Genomic DNA, 18,499 nt, shown 5'->3' on the forward strand with positions numbered 1-18,499 from the left:
GAGACAAAATGTGTTTTTTCTTAAATCTCTTTATATAACTACTAAAATATTAAAAGGAACTTTATATGCTATTAATAAGCACACAATAAATAGTGGTTTTCTTAACCGGTTTTATTTTAACTATGATTTCAAGGAAAAATTAATTTTCTACCTGCAGTTGCAGACTCAAGCTTAAAAAAAACTCCAAAACATGCTTAATAAGCGTTCCAGTATCAAGGATTACCAACCTTGTCTGTTAATGATTACTAAATGACAGTATATGAATTGCAACAGTGAAAAAAGAAATCTACGTTGATGTTCTGATCACTGAAAATACATGAGGAAAGTTAGAACTTGCCATTCCGTCCCATTAATCACATGAACCAACTGTGAATGACAGGAGCCTCTGGTACTGAAAAGCCACAGAAACCCTTGCAGGAAGGCACCTGACAGAGGGTGTTCCAAACCAGGGAACTCAGCAAACCTTGGGCACACCATCAGCCATGTTGTGAGGCCAAGAGCCTCAGTGGACTCTCTTCTGCCCAACAAGGATTAAATTAATTCTCCAGCTTGGAGGCATTAAGAGGCATCTGTCTCAGCTCCATTATTTATTTTCACTTAATTTGCAGAAAATCACCGAAACTCTTCCAAGTCCTTTGCAAGCTCAATGGCTCCACTAAATTGGGCTGGAATTGTGCAGCAGGTTCAAAAGCTACTCAGAGGAGGTGAAAGAAAGATGGAGGCGGTGGCTAGAAAACAACACTGCCACAAAAGCCTGGGTTTTGTATTTTAGTCTGATTTTCCTACAAATTCACAACATGCCGTTTAAATGTAATTGTAGGAAATCTGTTTAAAACAATGGATTTCTGTTTAGTTTAGTAGAATGAGGAGCTGATCCAGAACAGACAGCCAATACAAGTGAGGACAGAAATGAATATTATAACAATGAACTAACATATTGGAAGAAAAAATGATTGTGCTATGATATCAGTAAGTAGACCTTTTGACACAAAATATATTCAAAGCTCATTTAGGGTTTTCATGGAAATGCAGAAGCAGATTGGCCTAGAAAGGCCAATATCACTGAAAGAAACATCTTTAAATTTACCCCACCGCAATCTTCTGACAACAGCAGTGCTGGATGCCTCTTCATATATTTTGAAGCCCACAGTGAAATCCTGGAGTTTGTAACTCATTTGGGAAGCTGTACCAGAAAACCCTTTCAGTGCAGCACCTGGCTGTATCAGCAGCACATCAAACACGCATCAAGCACATCAAGTCTGGGCAGGAAGCTGCCGCAGCTTTCCATGTGCAGCTACAGGGGCATGGGACAGCAGTGCAGCAGAATGGGACATGCGGCAAGAGTGGCATCTTCTCATACGTATTACACTGTATCCTTTAATTTCATCTAGAATTTTGCTTCAGTAAGACATAAATGATTCCCACATTTGACATAGTATCATCAAGAAGAAATTCTTACATTAGGATGATCAGAGATTGAGTATTTTGTATTTACCTATTCACTGATAAGATTTTCAGATTATTTTGTTCAAGACAAATGGAAACTCAAGACATCAAACAAACTGGTTTGAAGCACAAGGTTATGTGGCTAACCTCACATATCGCGGTCCTCTCATTCACCTCTCTTTATTATGATAACTAAAACCACAGCACAGGCACAGATCACTTTGCATCAACGATTGGATCTCTTTTCATAAAGGTGTAGCAGTTTTTAAAAAGTTGAGACCAACTGTAATGAGCACTCACTTTTGCACATCACTCATTCTGTATATGCAGAAATTGAATATGAATACTGTGAAAGAAACGGGCTGAGAAGCAGAACACTTCTGGCTTGTCTTTCTGCCTATCCTGGTGATGCCTCTTCACAGTATTTGCACACTCTGAGAATCTGTATCAGTACTAGAAGTATTTCCTAGGATGTCTTATTTGAGAAGATACAAAATACATGTTATCAAAATAACTTAAGTTATTAAATTTTTTCAGCATGTTAATTGCTTTATTCACATATGGAAGAGTTACAACACACCAAACATGAGCTGCAGCATATTCAACTGAAGGTTATGATAAAAAAAAGGAGTTTTCGAATCCAAGTAGTTTTACAAATATACCAACATTCATTACTTCCAAGGAGAGGGTGAGATTTTGTGCTCCTGGATTACGCTTTCATTAGATGTAAAGGACATCAAATTAAGAGAAAGAAGTGGAAAAAAACCCCACTCAACAAAGACGTTAACAGAGTGAAACAGTATTTGAAAAGCATGCCAACCTATGCAGTCCACAATTTAATCTGCTATGGAAGTACACAAATATTTAATAAACTCCAAGCTAAATCACAGAACTATGAATTTTAAAAGGGACCATTTGTGATTCAGTAAACTGAAACCACCCTTACACTAACACAGTATGTGTCTTACCTAGGAATGTGAAATGGGTCAAGTAGGAAGGAGAAATAACCTAAACAATTAGGGGGTACAAACATTTAATGACTACACGGCCAGGATGCTAGCCGTAGTATTCCACTTTTGCACAGCCTTTCTCCTATCCTACACCCCAAAACGACCATAGCAAAACAAACAGCAAGGCAAACAAAACCAAAGCTCTGCAAGTTCACTGACAACCAGCCTGTATTCACAGCCTGGGCAATGAACCTCACCCAGAAGTTGCTGTAAAACCCTGGTCCCCCATGGCCATGCTTGGGTATGGTTTTAGCATGAATGAGAACACAGCACTAAAGCTATATATACCAAACCTGTTTTGTTCATAGCCTGATTGCTAAAGCACAACAGTTATCTTTGTGCAAAACATCGATGGAGATAGAATTCACAGGAGCTGCAGGGGAAGTCGGCACCACAGCTTCCTGCCTGTGGTTAGTCCTTCATCCTCAAGATCCATCTTGTCCACCTTATCAGGGCTTGCTTCCATTGGACTTAATCATGACATAACCACTAGGCATAAGCTGCGCTATGGTAAAATACATGCATTTTTTAGAGTGAAAAAAATTGGAGGGGAAGAGTGCCAATTTCTGAATTTCTACACTGTATTTTTCCCTTTTGGTAGGTTTCTTTGATGGTTTAACTACATGGGAAACAATTTTATATTTCTTCTTGGGATGGAGAGGAAATGAGAAGAGAAAGCAATGAAATAATCATATGAAAATACTCTTCATCTGCACAATGCAATTCCTATTGCAAATTTTATGATCCACTCTGCAGTGCAGATTTTGTATGTGGCCTCTCTTTAATTCACATTATTTTGGCAAGCTTCCACTGATATCCTCAACTGCTCTAAGGTCATGATCACCAATGTCACCACCCCTCTTACAGCCTGGCAGGCATCCCAGATTAGTCAGTTTTAGTTTGTGTTCTCCTGAAATTGCATTTTAACCATTGTTGTTACAGCAGTTACAGAAGTCAGAGCTGGTGCATCTGTGACATGCTAAACCACCTGCTGGTGAGTCCTCAAATACATGTGTAGAAGCCTTTTTGTCCTGACCACTAGCACTTTAGCATAAAGGACTGGCTATGCCCAGAAAATGGAGCTGACTTGCAAAGAAGAGAAAAAAAGTGATGCAAGAGAGTTGGTAAGTCTAGGGCACGTCCCTAGAATTCCAGTGGCTTCCAGGAGACATCCCATAGATCGCTGAAAAATTACCCAAATAGAGATAGTCTAGCAGTGCACTGAGATATTTCACCAGATTTATTCTATAAAAGATGAATAGATTTACTTTGCTTTCCATTCTTTAAGCAATCACAAACACAAGGAATAAATAAAGGAGAATTTGATGCTAGTGAACAGGTGAATGATGTAATGAAATATTCCAAGACTCTTATCTCTGCCATGTATCTTGAAAAAATACCAATCGACTGACTTTCCAATGTTTTATTCTGCCTACAGCCACCTATCTCAATTACAAAAAAGTAACACATTATGAAAACCTTCCTGAATATGTTATGAAATGATAAATATATAGCAATATCTTGTGATTCTGAGCCCCTCCTCCATCGAGGAGGCATGGTCACGTGCATTGTGACACTGGGTGCAAAGAAACACCACAGCATGAAAGGTAATAGCAAGCACGTACAGTGGGAGCATCATTCCAAGACTTAGCTACACACTAGAATGGTTTGCACTACAGGTGGTAGAGCAGGAATGCTACAGAGTTTTTGGCAAGACTGTCTTCTTCAAAACATTTCAGGAAACTCGTACTCTTTAATGATCATCTCTAGCTCATTAAGAATAAAGCCTTTAGTTTGACACGGATGATGCACATGACAGGCTTTCATACAGAAAAATGATATAGTATGTCTCACTTTATATAAATGGAGAAAGCCACACAATGATGGTTTAATTCTAAGACTCCTAAATTGTTAGAGATCATATTTTGAACTCTAATGATTATTTTTAAGCCTTTCCAAAGAGAGATTAAAATAAAGATATATGCGACTTTTTAGAAAGCAGCTGAAGCTGCTTTCTTTTTTTTAAACTAACATACATACTCATACAAATTACAGACTGAAAAAGAAAAAGGCATTGCACAATTATTCATGAATGCCTACTATTTCTGCATCTCAGTATACATACTTTCCACCTTTCCTCCAGATACTGGAACTGCTTTTTTGGAACACAGCTTTATTAAAAGAGCGCAGTAAGACGTAGCAGAGTTTGTAATGACACGGGTTTCATTCTTGGTTCTGCTACTGATCTGCTTTGAGCTTGAGCGATTTTCTCCTCCCTATGCATCTAATTTTCTTCTTAGTTTTGTTCTCCTACACATGGATTGTGATCTCTCTGTCATTATCTATGATCGCCTGATTGTCTCACTTATACAGCTTTTTGCACAGTGCGAACCTCGTCTTGCTGGGAACTCGAGCTGTTATAGCGGACCTGAGAGCACAAATTCAATTTCTTTTTCTTCTTGTTCTTGTAAAATATAAACACAGTCCTTCAGAGAGTCGTAGGCAGTCATGATCTTCAACTCCTCCTTTTCCATACTCCATAATTAAGCAGAGGGAATCATTGTTCTGTAGGTCCTTTGCAAACATGAATATGGCATGCAACTCAAGGCAGAAGATCTGCGCTTAAGGTTTTTCATAAATATCTAGACTGAGTGTTCCTCTCGTCCCTCATAATTTAAGCATATGGCTCCTGGAGCATGCTGTTGAGAGGACCAGTACAAGGTCTGTGCCTCCACAGTAACAAAATCCCTTGCAAGAGCACAGCAGCATAACAACAGGAAAGCAGCAGTTAATGAAGTGCTAGGATTCCTTACCACTTAAAGAGTCTTCCCTGTCCTGCTACTGAAGATAAGTGTCTACACATCAGCTGCTTCAGTCCATCATCTGCATTAGTGTATATGTCAAAGGAATTAAGTTTTGCACTCGTATGCTGAGCTACGAACGCACACATTGACAAATTTTTGGTGCCCATTTTGGATGAACATCCTAGTAAGACACTGTTGTTAATTTTACGCTCATTGCTAATACAAAAGGTTCTGCATGAGAAATAAACCCAAAGCCAAAGCTCTTCTAATACTAAGTTCACCAGACTCCAGCTGTGAACGGGACTAGTCATGGACTGCCAGTCTTAAATGGGTCTTCGCTTTTTTCTGATAAATTCCTCTCCACTGTCTGATAAAGAGCCAGATGTTACTGCTTCTTAAATCACCTGGTGTTTTGCCACTGGCTTTTAATGACATCAGAAACAGGCCCAACCTAGGAATATTATTTATTATATACATTAATATAAAATATTTTTGTTTCAATGCTTAAGAATGTACTGTAAGTAACCATGATAAGATGATTTCACTTAATAGTTTAGATTATTTTCTGAAAATAGCACTGGAAATTAAAGCAGCCAAAAAGTGAAACAGAATTTGTCTTATTCCGAGGAAGTCCAAAAGGAAAGCAGGAACACTCTGGCTGCTTATTGCTCCATCCCAACGGGCATCACTTAACAATGTACATTTAACAGATGGTTAAATGTACCTAATTATTCAGTATGAAAAGATTTTAGTGCTGTAAGACCAGGACTCAACAAAACCAAACAAATACTGACGGATCCACAGTACAGAATCAAAAGAAGCATAATAAAAGTTGTTTAACTTATAAATATTTGGGAACTTGCAGTGCTGGGAAGTATCTTTCAAACTGCTGTAATTCTCATGTTGTGGTAATCACAGCTAAAACCAGCTGCTGCACGCACTAACACTGAAGAGAATAAAAACCAAAAAATAAGACTGACTGAATGAGCAAATTCTGGGAAAACAGAACCTTGTTCATTCAAACAAACTACACTGAAATCCCTTAAAAATACCAGCTCACTTACTCTTCGTTTCTCTAAGTTGCAATACAAGCTGCACATGAGCTCCTCAAAAGCTAAATACTTACACTCTGAGCAAATTTAGTGGTTGTACAAAGCACCAAGCTAGTTGAAGCTTTGGAAATCAAGGTCCTTTACTTTGCTGAGGGAAGAGGCAGAAGTGTAACAGATGTCTCTGCCCTGCCCAGCCATATGCTAGACCAATTGGTATGAGTTACGTTGCATGCAGTTTTGCTGTTCACAACTGTCTACTGCAAGTTAAACTGAGATCTCGAACTTCCTTGCCTGCCAATAGCCAATACTTCTCAATCAGCAGTGACCTGGCTAACACTTGAACCAGTAGTAGAAAAGTGTAACTTTTAGAAACCAGTTGACATTAAATATTGTAATTCATGATACCCTGCGGCAGGGGCAGCATGCAAAAAAAGCGTGTTGGACTTCAACCATTATGGCTGTTTGCAATAAAACAGCTGTCCTGAAAGTCCATATCCATTTTTCTTTAGTATTTCTAAAGGATATATGTTAACCACTCTGGCAAATACAGATTCTGCTCTGTTTCTGAACCTTTTTTTTGTGTACACCAGTATTAATCACTGGTGTCAGTCTCAGAAGAAAGCCCACTGTTTTCCTATGCCTGAAATGCCTGCAGCAAGTGGGGAATACACGATGTGCAATGTTTAACAATGGTACATGAGGGTCTGAGGTCTCAAGATCACTCCCCAGTGTTTCGTCTAAGCAGTAACACTTCATGCAAAACCATGCAGTATAGCCCCTTGCGTGCCCATCTGCTAAATGCTCATTGCCATGCACTGATGACTGAATGGAAATATATTATGAAACTGAAGGGACACCTCAAGGTTATTAGGCCTAAAAATGGACCTACCTTGACATTTTCCCCATATTGAAGGCCTTACCTTAAAGAGGGACATTCACACTGAAGCAAACTTGAAAAGAGAGAACATTTATACAAAAAGAAATTTACTTGGCCTGTAATTTCCTAATTTCCTTTTGGTGTTACTGAATGATACTGCATTTTACAGGGCTTCTTCCCCACAGCGTAAAGGCAAAGTCATAATTCTGCACGTATGATGATACAATCCACTGTCACGAAAAAACAGAGGCGTGCCAAAAAACCCCACCAAAACAGTATCATGACTTCCCAACACCAGGTTAAAAATCCCTCGTTGAAAAGAAAAAAAGGTCTTTGCCTGTTAGCAGTCATGTACGAAAACAAACCTGAGATTATAAAACTTACGTTTCAGGCTAATATATTTGAAAGTTTTCTCCAGAAACGCGGTCCCTCTTTAAGGATTCCAGCCATATTTCACAGTAAGCAGATGGTGGCTGCAGCAATTTAAACACACACCTCTCTAATTGAACTCGTTTTCGGGAGCCATTCAGCGAGGCACCTACCCACTAGGCAGGTGCGGCCCCTGCCTGTTTGCCTGTGCAAACAGGACAGCTGCACAGTCCGTAGCTGCTGATTTGTATTTGCTATTTATTACCCAGTTTCCAAACACTGTGGGCATCCGGCTTGTCATAAGTCATCGAGAAAGGGCTGCCAAAATTTTGCCAGTTTTTCACTCATTTAGGGGAGAGGGAAAATTCCCAGCGCTCACTGACTCCAGTTGTAACCCACAATCATTGGCTAGGACTAGAATTTTGTATTTGGGAATGATTTTATTTCAAGCCTTTGCTGCAGCGTAAAACTGGAAGAGGACACATTGCTGGCATCCTTAAGTCAAGACTTAACAAGGGAGTTCAGGTTCACAAGGAAACTGCATACAGACAATGTGGCTCAGATAGTGATAACTAAGGAGGGAGGGACTTCAGTAATGGTTTACCATTGTCTTAGAGTTACCAGAGCTGAGACAGAGGTGCAAATTGCTGTAGGAAATTTGAGACTGAGGATCAGGATGAAATCTGCTAACACTGAGGTCTGGTATAGCATAGAACACTCTTCCAAGGGAAGTGCTACGCGTTCAGTCAATTTAAAAGCTAGGCTGACGCTGAGCATTTGGTTTTTAACACTTCTTAGTCACATTTCTTCACTGTCACAGAACTTTGCATTGGAGCATCCTTAGATTACCACAGAGCGGAAACTGAGGCATGAAAAGGTTAGGTGACAAACCCTGGACCACACCATGAGTTCCTAGAAAATCTGGTAGAAGAACTTACACATCTTGCAAGTCTTGGTCTCTGGTTTTAGCTGCTAGACCAACTTTCTAACCCTGAGAAGTCAGAACTGAAGAAGGGACATACAAATATTCAGAAAACGATCTCAGTGATATAACAGTAGGAATGGAAGAGGCTGCAAAACAAAGGGAGTCACATAACAGATGAACTAAATGGGCTGGTGGCAGCTGCTGTTACTCCATACTGCAAGACACAATTCTGCAATAGACTATCTTGTTCATTTTGTTTCTAATGCTCTTGAAAAAAACAACTTTTAAAATGGAAAATCAAGAAATTATGAATGCAGAGAGAAAATTAAAATAATGTATTGTTCTGTGAAAGCGGCATGCTCACAGTAAATCATTGTAATGTGATTACTTTGTTAACTTCATCTCCATAAAGCCACACTATGAATGGATTGCCGCAGGCACTGATAAAGCCATCAGCAGTGAAACTTTGGCTTAACTGCTAAAAAGAAATACATATGGCAAATATCTGTTTTACCAGGCTTTGTATTACCCTTTGGCTCAGAGTTCTTCAGCTTTTTCATGTTGAGGACGCCTTAGTCAAAGTTTTCCTTCTTCCCAACCCTGACATTTACAACTGGGTGGATGAAATTGACAAGTCTGTCTGCTTGCACGCATGTGTTTCAAGGGTTGATACTGAAAACCCCATAGAGATGGAGCACCTCTCCTATGAGGAAAGGCTGAGGGAGTTGGGGTTGTTCAGGCTGGAGAAGAGAAGGCTCTGGGGAGACCTTCTCACAGCCTTCCAGTACCTAAAGGGGGCCTACAAGAAAGCTGGAGGGGGACTTTATGCAAGGGCATGTAGTGATAGGACAAGTGGCAATGGCTTTAAAATGAAAGAGAGGAGATTTAGACTACATATAAGAAAGAATTTTTTTTATGATGAGGGTGGTGAAACACTGGAACAGATTGCCCAGAGAGGCAGTAGATGTCCCATCCCTGGAAACATTCAAGGTCAGGTTGGACAGGGCTCTAGGCAACCTGATCTAGTTGAAGATGTCCCTGCTCATTGCAGGGGGATTGGACTAGGTGACCTTTAAAGGTCCCTTCCAACACAAACTATTCTATGATTCTATGAAATTGATGCTGATATGAGGCTACCACTGACTTCAGCCAGATAAGCAACAAATTTTGGGCAGTGTATGTTCCTCCATCCCTGGCAAGTGGGACTGGGCTATCGTGTATCTTTATGCCATTTGTGCATACATCTCTGAGCTTCACTGGCTGATGTCAGGAGGCATGTCAGCAGGCCACAAGTCGAGTCTGGAAAGCCTACAGCTGACAGGCTGTGCTCTCAGAAATGGCACAAAGAATTTCTTGTAGGCAATCTAATAAGATATGGAGAAGATTGAGGAAAAAGCAAAATACAACAAAAAACACCTTTGTTTCACTGTTTCCAATATAAGCTTTACCAGCAAATAAGAACTTGGGACAATATAAATTTCATCAATACACATTAAGGGTGAAACAGCAATCTAAGCAGCAATCTGTTTCAATCACTATACTTAATGCATATTTTATTATATGGTATGGGACAGACAGAATCATCCCTTCATGTCACTAAGCAAGATCTACCACACTTACCACCATATCAATGACTTTGGTAAGAAATTACTCTACTGCATCCTTGTTTTCACTTGTAATATGGCAACACCATATTACACCTCTACACCTAGAGAACCTGAAGGTGCACAAGTCCATGGGATCTGATGAGCTACATCCACAGGTCCTAAAGGAACTGGCGGCTGAAGTTGCTGGGGCCACTAGCCATCATATTTCAGAGGTCCTGGCAGTCTGGTGAGGTTCCTACAGATTGGAAAGGGGCAAACATAACCCCCATCTTTAAAAAAGGGACCAAGGACAACCCGGGAAATTACAGACCAGTCAGCCTTACCTCTGTGCCAGGTAAAATCATGGAACAGATTCTCCTGGTAGCGGTACTAAGGCACATAAAAAATAACCAAGTGGTTGGTGACAGCCAACATGGCTTCACTAGGGACAAGTCATGCCTGACTAATTCAGTGGTGTTCTACGACAAAGCTACAGCACTGGTTGACGTGAGTAAAGCAATGGATGTCATTTTCCTGGACTTGTGCAAAGCATTCGACACTGTCCCACATGACATCCTTGTCTCTAAAACAGAGAGACACCGATTTGACAGATGGACCACTCAGTGGATAAAGAACTGGCTGGATGGTCGCACTCAAAGAGTTGTGGTCAATGGCGCAATGTCTACATGGAGACCAGTGTCAAGCGGTGTTCCTCAGGGGTCTGTTCTGGGTCCAGTGCTGTTCAACATCTTTGTCAGAGACATGGATGACGGCATTGAGTGCACCCTCAGTAAGTCTGCCGATGACACCAAGATGTGTGGTGCTGTGGACTCACTTGAGGGAAGAGATGCCATCCAGAGGGACCTTGATAGGCTTGAGAATTGGGCCAGTGCAAACTGCATGAGCTTCAACAAGTCAAAATGCAAGGTCCTTCACCTGGGTCGGGCCAATCCTAGGCACAAATACAAACTGGACACAGAGTGGGTTGAGAGTAGCCCTGAGAGAAGGATTTGGGGGTGTTTATAGATCAGAAGCTCAACATGAGCTGGCAGTGCGCTCATGCGGCCCAGAAGGCCAACCGCATCCTGGGATGTATCAAGAGAAGCGTGGTCAGCAGGTCAAGAGAGGTGATTCTCCCCCTTTACTCTGCTCTTGTGAGACCCCACCTCGAATACTGCGTCCAGTTCTGGTGTCCCCACCATAAGACAGACACAGATTTGTTGAAGCATGTTCAGAGGAGGGCCACAAAGATGATCCAGGGGCTGGAGTACCTCTGCTACGAGGACAGGTTGCGGGAGCTGGGATTGTTCAGCCTTGAAAAGAGAAGACTTCGGGGGGACCTAATAGTTGCCTTCCAATACCTGAAGGGAACTTACAGGAAGGCTGGGGAGGGACTTTTTACAAGAGTGTCTACTGATAGGACAACAGGAAATGGGTTTAAGTTGAAGGAGAACAGATTTAGATTAGATTTTAGGAAGAAATTCTTCAGTACGAGGGTGGTAAGACTTTGGAATAAATTGCCCAGAGAAGTTGTGGATGCCTCCTCCCTGGAGGTGTTCAAGGCCGGGTTGGACAGAGCCTTGAGTAGCCTGATCTAGTTGAGAGGCGTCCCTGCCCATGACAGGGAGGTTGGATTAGATGATCTCTGAGGTCCCTTCCAGTCTATGGCATTCTATGATTCTATGATTCTATGAAATGCACACTGAAAATGGAAATAAGCAATTCAACCAAGCCAGAAACAAAACCATAGAAACAAAGAAAGATGGAGAGCAAGGAATCACTGAATAACATCTAGGCCTTTGCGGTTCTTGGGCAATAAATTATGTTGCAAAACACAGCCTGGTCTAATGCCTACTGATTAGGGAAATTTCATTCTCCAAATGGAATAAAATTCCAGGAAGAATACATGAGACAAAATATCTCAACATAGGAATAAAATGCCTCAAAGGGATTTCTGTCTCAAAACAGTTGCTCTGGAGAAAAGATATCTGTCTGTACTTATTTCTTGCATATGCAATTACATATTCATGACTGCATTAAAAGCAGCAGGGAAGAATAATATTATTCAGAAAATTTCAAGACAGTCTGTGAAACTCAAGAATTAGATTTTAAGAATAGCAGAAATGATCTTCAAGAGACACTGTCAAGGTCCCTAGAGCCTAGATGTAACAAATATCCTCTTCATAGTTGTTAAAAAGTTTGCTTGATTTCTAATGTACATACCGCAGAGCTATTACTTTTTCTATAGTAGCTTAACATTTATAACAGCTCTACACGGGACAAACCCTCAGTATAATAAACCACAGTATATACATTAAAAAAAAAATTTGCCACTGAAAAGCCTTGTAATTCTGGATTCGTGAAAGGAAGGGCTGGTAGATAATACACATCGAAGGACTGGGCCCCAGTGAATTTCTGTCCCTTTGTATTCTCTATTCTGAGTCATTAAGCTGGAGGAGCAGCCAAAGATCCTTCGCAGCAGGTTTCAGGACCACCAAATCTGCTTCCATTGATTCTACCGAGCATAACCTGGTGTGGCATTCCTGCCTCTGCTTAGCAATCTAAACCTCAGCCACTTGCATGAGTGCTCTGCCCAGTACACTCCTGCAAGCCTTCAGAAAACAGAGACTGAAAACAAAAAACATTTTCGAAGACCTTTTGGCCTTCAGTAATTTTCATTCCAAGGCTGAAAATAGTTATGAAAGAAATTTCAGCTTCCAAAACATCATTAGAATAATCAAATTATGTATAAACTAGAAGGACATTAATCACATATTTCTGGTATAATAAACAATATATTTGCATTCATCCACAGTGTGAACGAGATTTAAAAAAAACCCCAAACAACTCAAAAGTCTGGCTAATAAAGAGCCATGCAGTATTTCTTCCAAGTCCACTTGAAAAATTCAGACTTAAGGCTGGCAAAGCTGAAGAGACATACCTGAACTATGGAGAAGCACAGGCCTTACAGTACCATGTAATACAGCTCCTCAGAAAATCTATTATGGCAGACAAAGGATAAAAGGTAACAGAAAAGGAAGATGGCTGTGCTAAACAAGGAACTCGCATGTTTTTGGGATCACTGGAGCAGAATTGAAGCAAGGTTTGTTCCTGCCCTAGCACCTCTGTGACCTCCCTTGGCAGATTATTCTATTGTCTGATGGGACCTCAGTGTTTGAACATTTTCCCTAATGACTTGACTTGTGTAGTGTCAGCATTTTTTATTGCCCAGAGCCTATTTCAACAGACCCTGTGTTTTGAGTTTTTTCGAAAGTATATATGATATAGTAATTACAAAATTTCCCCCCTTAGTCATCTCAATGGTTGGTCAGAAAATAGATGAATACGTGTGTAAATATATGCATTCTTGCATGAGCAAAATTTTGTATGTGCATGCAAAACTCAATTTGAATGCACAAATAACTATATATGCATTGTATGCTTCTTTCCCTACACATATGTACACTCACGTATCACATGCAAGAATGTCTATTTTCTGACTAATAATCTGGCCTCTCTTCTCATAGCAATTTTCACAGATCTAGGCTCTCCTGAACATAAGATTAAAAATGTATTTTTAATCCCCTTTTAATATTACAAGTCACTTTAAAATAATCACCAGCCCTTTATCAACACTGAAAGATGTTAAAAACCAGAAAACATTCCGAACGCAGGCATTAGTTATGTTTTTTCCATAGTTATAGCCACAGCTATGGAAAAGTTACATTCGTTAATCTGAATCAATGAATCTCAATGCTACACCCACAACTGAATATAGAGAGGAATTCTCGATCTAGATTTTAAAGTAGACTTTATCTCATTAATGCTCACCTTCTCCCCTTTTTCCTGTATTTTTCAAAGTTAGCGCAATTTCTTCTAGCTTGGCAAATATCCAAAACCACCTTTTCAGCATTTGAAATTTACTGCTCTAGATTCCTTTACCATTTCTGAAGCTGCGTAATTAATAATTATATTCTATTTGTGTGATCTTTCTCTCCAGCCTAGATATATATCACACTTTACTTTCCAACTAATAAACTGTTCAATTTTGAAAGCACAAGTAAAAATTTCAGTATTGCTCAAAGACTTTTACGTAACAACAAAATCCAAACATTTGCAAAATTTATACAGCTGGTGCAAAACAGCTGATGGATCATAAACATAGCATAAGTACATAAGGTATATCCTTTCTAAGTGTAGAAACGTTATCAGTAAAAGTTGATAGGACTGGGTTAGTGGGAAAGATATCTTAGAGAGGGCAGCCTAATAACATGAAAATAACAGGGATGCCTGTAACATAGACTACATATTATCTGAATTCACCATCATAAAAAAAAAAGAGTTCAGAAAAAACCAAACATACAGAACTACTACACTGCAGGAATCAAATTTTGTAGAATAAAGAAAGTTGGCATGTACAATATGGAAAGAAGCAGTATGAAAATCTGACATTATAGAAGCAGCCTGAAGAAAAATAAGAAAAGGTGTAAATAAAGATCTATAAAAATCACCCTAACAATTATTAAAGAGCAAGAAGTTTTCCTGAAAATTATACAAAGAACTACTCTGAAATAACCTGAAATCACTACTAAAACTGAAATATGCAACTAAAATATCATTAAAGGAAGCAGAAAAGGAGAAAAAGAAAAAAACAACAGGAATTAATAAAATAGGAATGGCTTTACAATGTAACAGCAGTGAAATAATTATCAGAAAGAGAAAGAAGCTGCACTGAGAGGTAGAAGGTATTTATACCAGCAATCAATAAAAATATCTGACATACTAAATCACTCTTGACTCTTAAGAAGGACCACCGCAGCAGGAATACTTACAGTTAAAATAAAGGCCTCGTAAAAATACCTACTGTCAAAGGGACTGTGCATCTCGATCATGAAAGGAAAACAGCCAATAAACAGACTAGACGTGAGGAACTTATCAGGCATAAAGTGAAAATTATTTTGGGATTGTGCATCCTGATTTGATAACTGTATTACCACGAATACTGAGCGAAGCAACAAGAAGTACTGTGAGACGAAAGGTCAAATTCTTGTGAAAACAGGAAAAGAGCTACACGCACACGCTACTCGGCTGAACACCGACTGGGGCTGTGGGCACCTACCCGAGGGCTGTGCAACCTGACCGGAAAGCAGTTCCTTACTGTATTAAATAGGCCTCAGACAGATACTAATGGGGTTAATTTGGGGTTTACACTTGCTGCAGCAGTGCAGAGACTTGTAAATCAGCTCAGGCACTGGGTACAACCAGGCCACAGCTCCGGAGCAGAGCGGGGCAGCAGGCGAAGGCAGCGGGCAGGGTCGGCTGGCCGGAGCCTTTCCGGGAGAGGGGCTGCCTTGGGCAGCCCTCTGCCCACAGCTACCGCACTGCAAGGCTGCCATTCTTAAGAAATACATTAAGAAAAAGTTCCCTATATGATAACACTGCATCTTACTATTACTCCTAGAAAGGCATGTGTGAGGACTAACTTTCACTTAGAGTTTTCAGTCCCTTTGGGCTCTTCCTGCAGGGCTACAGAAAGAGAGAGAGATTCTGCAAGAGTGGACTCAGACAGGCAGCCCCGCTTTCAGCCCTACACGTGGAACTTGGGGAAATGCATCTCACTGGACCAGAACAAAGCGCGTTTAAATACGACAGACAGCAATTCTGCAATGACAGAGGCAACCTTTTCCACCTCTAAATTTAAGTTAGGATTTGGTGTTGAGTCCAAAGTTCTGTTTTGTTTTATTCAAAAAATACCTTCGTAAACTAGCTAAAGAAAGAAACAAGTACCTTGATCATATTTACAGGCAAATCAAACATTGTAATTAGGAATGGGCAAAGTCAAAAGGTGCAAATCAATCTCAGTGGATTTATCATAAAATTATTCTGTTGTACCGTTCAAGCACAAAATTAACTGCACACATTCTCAGCTGATAAGCTGACATTTGGTGAACTGTAAGTATTTTCATTCAAGTGAAGACAAGAATAAGTAAAGTATTTTTGCTTGGCTTTTGTAGTTTCTGCATGTGGGGCTGCTATTTACATATTTTTGTTACTTTAAAATAGAAATAGTGGATTGATTACTACTTAGGAAAATGTAAGTACATCAGTTTATCTAATCATAATGTATATTTCTTTCCCCCAGGAAGCTGTCTTTTCAAGTATCTTCAGTTAAAATATTATTAATCAGAAATCTTTTCCTCTGTCTATCACTACAAAATCCAGTGGCCATCGGCAATGAAGGACTGTAGCAGAGTTCACACAGAATGTACAGACCGTATATATCCATCTGAAATAAGCTCTTCTGATAAAGGTATCTTTAGGAACACAGGAAAATAATTAAAACAAGGCCTCGAACTCTCTCATGGTTTATGTGACTGAACATGAACATCTTCCTGTGCATTAAATCTCTTCCTGACACTTACCTTCACAGAAATAATGACAAGGTAATCTTTTCAGTGCAGTTTTTATGTTACTATTATAACTCCCAAACGATGCATTAAGTAAACTCATGTCTCAGGAAAGCCAACAACTAGAATTGTCAAACCAAGTTTTCTGTGAATGTTATGCAAACTGCTACTTACAATCCGAGGTTTGAAGGGTGGCTTGATTTTCCTTTGTTCTAGAAGAACCCAGTCGATTTCCTTGAAAAACGGATGCTGCTTAATCGCGTCTTCCCCGTTTTGTGACGCCACACAGCCAAGTCGCTTATTCGGGTTTTTTGTCATGAACTACAGGGTGAGGGAGAAAAAGGAGGAAAAAGATAAAACATGGATGGCAATACCTGGAAACTATTTGCAGTTCAATTACGCATTACAATTCCTAAGGTTTTTGGAGACAGTTTGAGAGATTGTTTTTTGAGACAGTTTCTTTTCAGGAGGTTATTTTTTCTATTAGACAAGGATGCCCCTCCAAATTTCAGAGGTTCCAGCCAAATGAGAAGATTCAGAGACTCTGAAGTGTAAGTTTCCTGCAGGAAGCTCTTTCAATTGATTGCTGAGACCTCCTAAATTCATTTGGCTGGGAGTGCTACAGGACAGATTCTCTTTCAGCATTTCTAGTTCCAGATTTGCCCCAAAAATACTAAAGGCAAGAAAGAAAATATTAAACCCTCCAGAGACACTTCCAAATAGATGGTCAGGACAGCTCTTATTTTATCTTATTTGTTCTGTCTTAACCATTAATTTAGGGGATAGAGGCTACATATTATGCTTACTGTTGTTTATTTTCTTTACTGTTGTTTATTAGGTTGCATAATCATACACTTCATGCAAGCAGACACATGAAAACCCATAAACTCTTTACTCATTTCTAGGATTTTATTCTAATATGAGTAAGAACAGCACCTGCAGCTGTGTGAATTGTAAGTGTCCTGTCTTGTACATTTCAGGAAATACATGGAGTGATCAGTACCAGCAGAAAGCTTCCCTTGAGAAACAACATGACACAACTTGCACCTTCCCTTTCATCCTCAGTACACTGGTAGTGGCAGAAACTGGAACTAACTGGTCTCCTCTGGTGCAGTTATTTCTAAACTTCTAATTTTTAAACTCTTACTATACCTTTCAGCAAAAAGCTGTACAATCGGTATAAGACATAGATATCAAATGATGGCAGCTGATAATATTTTTCCTGATTTTGCTCTGTTATTTCTTCCTTCTTTTATTAGCAATTGCTCTACTTACTTCCTAATGCATGTGGACACAGAATCCTTACAATTCAAGTAGCAATGAACGCTGTTCTTATAAACACACACTCATATTACAGAATTATCATAGAATCATAGAATGGTTTGGGTTGGAAGGTACTTTAAAGGTCATCTAGTTCCAACCCCCCTGCCATGGGCAGGGACACCTTCCACTACACCAGGTTGCTCAAAGCCTCATCCAACCTGACCTAGAACACTTCCAGGGATGAGGCAGCCACAACTTCTCCAGGCAACCTGTTCCAGTGCCTCACCACTCTCAGAGGGAAGAATTGGTTCCTTAGATCTAATAAAAATCTGACCCCTTTCAATTCTTTCAATTTAAAGCCATTACGCCTTGTCCTATCACTACATGCCCTTGTAAAAAATCCCTCTCCAGCTTTCTTGTAGGCCCCCTTCAGGTACTGGAAGGCTGCTAGAAGGTCTCCCCAGAGCCTTCTCTTCTCCAGGCTGAACAACACCCCAACTCTCTGAGCCTGTCTTCATAGCAGAGGTGCTCCAGCCCTCGGTTCTTCTTCGTGGCCCTCCTCTGGACTCGCTCCAACAGGTCCATGTCCTTCTTACACTGGGGGCCCCAGAGCTGAATGCAGTACTCCAGGTGGGGTGTCCTGGGCTACCTGTCCTTGCTTCCACTCTCTGTAGGCTTCCTTTTTGTGTTTGAGTTTGTCCAGGAGTTCCTTGTTCATCCATGCATGCCTCCTGGTGTTTTTACTCAACTTCCTCTTTGT

General features: G+C 40.1%; 1 protein-coding gene across 1 annotated transcript in view; it reads right to left on the reverse strand.

Annotated features, from left to right (window-relative positions):
- Positions 1–18,499, reverse strand: part of PRKCE (protein kinase C epsilon) — a 303,251-nt gene that overhangs the window by 3,960 nt on the left and 280,792 nt on the right. The window contains exon 14 of the mRNA XM_086628712.1: positions 16,651–16,797. Coding sequence (XP_086484838.1) covers positions 16,651–16,797 — 147 coding nt within the window. The remainder of the gene's footprint in view (positions 1–16,650; positions 16,798–18,499) is intronic.

This window comes from Tauraco erythrolophus, chromosome 2 (genome assembly GCF_009769465.1).
Source record: "Tauraco erythrolophus isolate bTauEry1 chromosome 2, bTauEry1.pri, whole genome shotgun sequence".
NCBI lineage: Eukaryota > Metazoa > Chordata > Aves > Musophagiformes > Musophagidae > Tauraco > Tauraco erythrolophus.